Here is a 6,706-nt window from a genome sequence, read left to right on the forward strand (position 1 = left end):
GCCTTTTCCTATAATCTGACAGTACCGTGTACACTCCGTGTACAGCAGCTATTGCAGAGAACAGCAGTTTCCAGCTTTGCTAAAAGTTTCCAGATGTGGAACAAGCTGTTGAATGCTGTCCGAAGTATGGCACATTTGCGCTGTGTAATGACACACTCACGAGTCACTTGTTGAAAACACAGCCTGAGATGTACATATGTGACTGTCTTGTATAACTGTGGTAAATTCATGGCATTGCGTCGGCATTATCTAAGAGCACAGCTCCTTCCTGGCTTTTCTTTGTGGCGGAGGGAGGATCTAGGAATGCTGCCAGCTGGTGACAGATGCAGTGCTTCACTGAACCTCTCCAGCAGCGAGAAACACAGGAAGACGAGTTACCGCAGTTAACATGCCTCAGGTAGGTAAAGACAACTTTTTTTTTAGTGCCGACATGTCAAATTGGACCTCTTGGCAGCAGACGTTTACACCATCGGCTCTTTAACCGGGGAAAAAAGGTGCTTTGGTGCGAAATCAATATGTGGATTTTTTTAAAAATGGCCTCTGTGCGCTTCACGGAGAAGCGACGTGTCACACAAGGCGTCAGATTATCAACGGGGGGACTGGGTTTGGATACGCAGGATGTAAATACTCATAATTTAGAAGTGACAAAAGCAAACATCAGCAATGGTTTATTCTCGAACTTTTTTTTCGGGCTGAAACTTTCAGAGGTATGCGGTCGGCGGCCCCTCCCCGAAAAGAAGTGCTAAGCGCAGGGTCCTGCCACTCCTCCACGACAAATTCAAAGTCGTAACAGTACACGCGTGTAATTCATCAAAGAGTTTTGTGGTAATTTGAGTCTGAGTAGTAACAAACAGTTAACGTGGGGAAAAAGTTCCTTGACCCGTAAAAGCGATCCGATGTGTGTCTGTTATACTGTGGGTCGCATTTTGTAGCGTGGCTCGGGTCCACTTACACTCTGTGAATGAGTGCGAAGTTGAGTAATCACCTTTATCCTTTGATGAAATGTTATTTATCATGATGGGTGTTGTCTCTTGCAGGATGACAGTGAGCCTTGGGTATAGTGGAAGGGCTTAATGCTATGGCCTGTACGGCCACAGCATGTGACAGAAATCAAACCAGTTTAATATCTGCTGAAGAGGTTTGACTCTTCGCCACTATCGAGACACCAAATGGGTGAATGTTGCTAGGAAGAATTATGTTCACGTGATAGCTGAAGGGCTTACTAACTCCTTTCATTTGGCACCAATCTGTACACACGTTTGTAGCTCTTGCCTTATTAAACAGCAGTTTTATCTGCATGAACTCAGACAGTGATCCACCTCTGTGTGTCCTTGTGCTCCATGATTCTGCAGTGCAGCGTTTCCTCATTTTCCTGTTTCTGTACGCCCCTTCTCATATCCCTGTTGCTCACAGGAACAGCGAGTATCTTGCATTATTCCATGGTTACATCTTGAACCGTTTAGTAAATGAGACAAAACAGTCAAGGGAAGGAATTTCCTAAAGAAAAGTCAGTGCTGTAAAACCCATGATAAAGGATCATACGGACATTACAGAGCCACAAACTGACCCAGACTTTGTCTCACCTCATTTTTGAATCTCCACTGTGTGGAGTTTACATCAAGCTTTACAACAAGCTGGATTCGATATGTTAATGAGCAGTACCGTTAACTATTTAAGATAAATCACTAATAGACTTTCAATAAATATAAAAACAACAAATTCAGTGAAATAAATAGATCTCCTGACCATTGCTACTTTCTTTGAAATACTTTTTAACGACGGTGAAGAAGGCTTGCTGCAGCTTGTGGTACGTTAGTCAGAAAGGGTGTGGTTCTGACAAAGCTGCTGCCACACATGCATTGAGAAACAGCAGGAGCACTGGAACCTGTTCTGATGGCCAAGGAATAATAATTGGATGAGTTTCTCAACAGGCTCATTGTAATGACTTTATAAGGTAATGATGTGTCGTGTTTATAGGTTGGTGTTTGCTCAAAATGCAGCAGCAACAAGATCTAAAATGCATGGTGGACAGTGCCGGTGGTTAATACGGTTTGCTCACAGTGAGAAGGCACCTGGTCTGAACCCTGAGTGGGAACTTTCCTCTGGGTACTCCAGCGTCCTTCCCAGTTAGGTTCACTGGTGACTCTAATTTGGCCATGACTGAGGGAGATAAAACGTTTGAAGGGTGCTAAATTAATGTACAGGTAAAATTTGACTTAAAATGTGCTGCATAACGCAAGATCTGAAAGTGTTTTTTGTTTGTTGTGTTTTAAGGGTAAATGACTAATAAACTTGTTAAGAAAAATGTTTTTCTTTTAAAATTACCTGCCTTTCTCTTTTGTTGTTCTTTTCTTTTCGCCTTTAATTTTTCCCAGTATTCTGACCTGGAGAGTGCCATTGATACACTGGTCAGCCAGTTCCACTCTGCTTCAGCCGACAAGTCTCCGACGCTGAAAAGTGATGAATTCAAAAGTCTTTTGTCCTCCCAGTTGCCCAATCTGATGAAGGTAAGTCCACAGTAAGCCTCCTTGTGCTTCTCTCTGACCGGGGCTCACAGTTATCTGTAGCAAATGGGTGTGGCAGCACACCTGACCATATTCAGCTTGCACGAAGACTAAGGGGAACATGCTTACAACAGAGTTATACAAGCCTAATCCACACACAGGCAAACACACACTAAAAAATGTTAATCCCCTGAAGACATCCACTCTTTTCCATTAATCTAACGGCATCTCAGCTTAACCTCTGAATACAAACATGACTGCTGTTCTGTAAAAGTTTCTAAGGCAGTCTTACTTGGTTAGACCTTAGATTACATTTACAAGTAAATTCTGACATGGTCAGGTTAACGGACAGGCATTAAGATTAAGATTAAAACTGCACATCAGTCTCTCCTGCATCTTGAGCTCATCAACTCTCTACAGATTCATTTGAAGATTGCTGTAATTTACTGTGACTGAAACATGTTTGTCAATGTTTTTTCATTAATCTCCTCCAATAATATAAATCATTTCTATTCATGGTAATATTTCTGTATGGTAGTAATGAGTCTGTGAAAGTTGTTGGCAGTTTTGTTTTGGTCTTATTTTGTACAAACTTACGGTTCAGCTGTGCTATCAGACAAAATGCCAACATGCACACTTCTAGTATTTAATCATTAATACTAATCTAAAGAGCTCTGAGTGTTCAGTAAGACTTGAAAAGCACTATATGTTCTCCCCAGCCACTTTATTAGGTACACCTTTTCATCTGCTCATTAAGGCAATCTAACTAGCCATCACACGTGGTGGTAACAATGCATTTAGGCTGTTGTCAGGAGTGTCTGCTGAAGTTCAAACCAAGTATTAGAATGAGGAAATAGGTCATTTAAGTGACTTAAATTACAGGCCAGATTGCTTCGATCTAATAGGAAGATAACAGGAACTTTGATAAAAAGAAGAATGCAGTGGAGCATCTATGAATGCGAAACCACATCGGATGCCAGTCGTGTCAGCTAAGAACAGGAAATGAGGCCACAATTCGCACAGCCTCATCAAAATTGGTAAATAGACTGATTCTTGTATAGCACTTTCCTACTCAAAGCACAACTTACCTGATTCACACAAGCACTTTTTCTAGGCCCAAGTCCTTTTCTATTTAACAATCACGCACATCTTGCCCAAGAATACTTTGGCATGCAGACAAGATCAAACTACCAAGCTTCCAATCAGTAGATGATCTGCTCTGCCTCCTGAGCTGCAGCCACCCCAACAAACTGGGCAACATTTGAAAAATGTTTTTTGACCTTTTGAGTCTTGATTTCTGCTGCTCCATCCTGCTTTCAATGCATGTAATGGTTTGGGGCCCTTTGTGGTCCCTTACCATCAGTTGACCATAGTTTATATACCACCACCTATTTGAAGATTATCGTTGACCATGTAAACCCCTTTATATCCATCTACTGAATAGACTCCACAGTCACCGCATCTCAAGACAAAGTACTACGGCAGCTCTGAGAGCACAAGGTGGATCCAACCCTGTGTGACCAATGTGTACCTAATAAAGTGGTCAAATATTGCATATAGTAAAAAATTAATCCATTTAATTAAACATACAGAGTGGGTCTGGACTAAAAACGCTTCACGCAGTGTTCCATGGTGATTAGGGTTTATTTACAGTGTTTTTATGTACAAGCAACAGTAGTGTAGGTTTTCAGCTCCTTCTGGCTGGGTCAGCACTCCGGAGCATTCGAAACATCAAACTGTGACACCTCATTCACCTTGCGGTAGTCCAAACAGAACCGTATAGACCCATCTTTTATAACTACAAGAATCATGGGGCTACACTAGGCACTGTGGGACCTTTACCCACATCTTCAGCATCACAGCCAGTTCTGCTTGAGCTATTTGCGTTTTGTGTTCAGGCAGCCTGTAGAGCCATGATGCACCGTCACATCAGGGCACGTCTCAAAGTGGTGCTCCATGAGCGTGGTGTGACCACAAGGGAGAACACATCTGAAAACTACTGCTGCAGTGCAGCACCATTCATTGTCTGGGCCTGTGTGAGATGGTCGTCACCATTGGAGAGAGGTGGGAATCACCAGAGAAGTTTCAGCCACTCTCCATGCTTTGAGGAGGTTAAGGTGATATACCTGTGTGGCTCCTTCCTGGTCCAACCGCATCACTTCAAAATCAACATCCCCCACTCACTGGGGGACTCTAAAGGGCCCTCGTCACTTAGCAAGTAATTTTACTGTGGCACTATCGTGTTTTATAATCCACATGTGCAAGGAAGCATCAATGGTGGTCCACAACCATCTGTCGGATGTCCTCAAAGCACCACCTTGCTGCGTGGGCAGGATGAGGGCCAGCACCTGGACTTCCAGTTTGAATTTACAAAGTTAAATACATTAACCCATGGTAAATGAACTGGCGTATCTACCACTCAGAGCTCTTTACACTATAAGACACATTCACATAGCCACATTCTTACAATGCATGCACTGGTGGATGCGTTAGGACCATTTTGGTGTTCAGTATCTTGAGCAAGTCTTGTCAGAGTGTCTTCAGTTGCACTAGTTTTATTCTGGGTAAAATTCTGTCATTTGAGTGCTCCCTGTTTTTTGTTTGTTTTTGTCTTTGGTGATAAAGATATCCCGAACTGTGATCAGTAACCTAACAGTTATGTAATTAACTGGAAGGATATTTTCTTGTAAGTCTGGTTTAGGTGTTAACATTTTCACTTTAACGTGAGTTGTTTTGTCGTGTTCTGACAGGGAGTCGGCACCGACCAGGGATTTGGTGATATCCTGCGGAAGATGGGTGTAGGTGATGGCGAGGGCATCTCTTTCAAGCACTTCTGGAATTTAATCCAGTCACTAGCCACCTCGCAGTTTGGCCTCCTTAGTGGTCAGAAGGGCTCGTCATGCAGCTGTATTCTCCTGTAAAGAGCAGCTTCTCAGCCCAACACGCATTTGGAAATTTAACTCAGCAGAGTAACACATACACATCACACTCGTAAAGAATTGTCAAACAGAATACAAGGGTACAAAATCCATTCTAAGCATTCATGACTAAACATTACAGTTTTAACTAGTTTACCTTTGAATTCAGATTACTTTGTTTAAGTTCAAAGTAAAATGTAAACTGATTTTGAATAAAATACTCAATTTGTCCTCCTTTGTATTTTTTTTTCATTTATCATGCTACACATGTTACAAAAGCCTAAACCTTATGTTATTAGACACCATAGTGTCACTGGTGTCTGATTGTTCTTCTGTCTTTGTGTTGCTTCAAGATGCTAATCATATTTAGTTCTTTGGGTGTTTGGTCCAAAAAATGTTCTACAAATTTTAAAACTATAAATCTTACAAACACCTCTGCTTTGAATAAAAACATATACATGGAACTAAGTTGGTTGTTTGAAAAAGAAAGCTGTTAGCTATCGTCAAAACCAGAGTGAATAACTTCTGTCCCGTTCATGTCGCTCCAGTTTGTCATGTTTTTGATTTGCAAAAGTGTTGGGTGCTTTAAAACTGGTCCAAATCACTATATTAATGGTCTGCTGGTGTGGTATTTTAACTTGTATTTCTTAATAGGTCAGAGGTCAACATTTTAAAATGGTTAGATCAATGAAATACAAAAAAGAAGGTAAAACACAATTTACTATTTTAGAAAAGGGAACAAAAAACAAGCTCCGCCTTCCCTTGCCTAATAATAATCACGGCCAGGTGACGTTCCAGTTATGTAGTCAACTTTAAGAGAGAATTAACATCAAGTCACTGGAAATATTCATCACTTTCAGACCTCTGAAGTGTAGAATTTATTTCCTGGCTTGTAGAAAGTTGACTCGCGAGTAAATTGTTTCTCAGTAACAAAACATGTGATTTTGTATTATTTCTAATCATATATTAGAATTATTATATTTGAAATCTCAAATTGTTCCTTTGTAATATTCCCTTATTCTAGAATGCTTTGCCTCTGATTTCTGTGTATTTATATTTTGTAATTCTCTGTAGTCTGACCTTTGACACCAAAAGAAAAGTGATTTAATGAAGATTTGAATAAACATGTAACGAGTTTCCCAATATCACCTGTTGTTACGGCGTTGCTTTGTTGATTTTAAAGAAACATAATTTAACTGGTTTATATGAAAACTGGTATTATATGATGCAGTTAATTTTTTAATTTTAGAATAGTGTCAACTTTTCCAGATATTTTATATTTCG

General features: G+C 40.6%; 1 protein-coding gene across 1 annotated transcript; it reads left to right on the top strand.

Moving 5' to 3' along the window:
• Nucleotides 1-242: 242 nt before the first annotated feature.
• s100v2 (S100 calcium binding protein V2) lies at nt 243-6,570 on the top strand. The gene is made up of 3 exons (XM_031756614.2): nt 243-397; nt 2,376-2,507; nt 5,255-6,570. The coding sequence occupies exons 1-3, from the start codon at nt 389-391 to the stop codon at nt 5,423-5,425; spliced, it is 312 nt and encodes a 103-aa protein (XP_031612474.1). The 5' UTR covers nt 243-388; the 3' UTR covers nt 5,426-6,570.
• The last annotated feature ends 136 nt before the right edge of the window (nt 6,571-6,706 follow it).

Source organism: Oreochromis aureus, linkage group 22 (genome assembly GCF_013358895.1).
Source record: "Oreochromis aureus strain Israel breed Guangdong linkage group 22, ZZ_aureus, whole genome shotgun sequence".
NCBI classification, from domain to species: Eukaryota; Metazoa; Chordata; class Actinopteri; order Cichliformes; family Cichlidae; genus Oreochromis; species Oreochromis aureus.

What these genes read in the sequence shown, in the direction of transcription:
- s100v2 (XM_031756614.2), top strand. An exon ending in AGTTGCCCAATCTGATGAAG is followed by an intron (nt 2,508 to 5,254) that starts GTAAGTCCACAG and finishes GTGTTCTGACAG; the next exon opens with GGAGTCGGCACCGACCAGGG.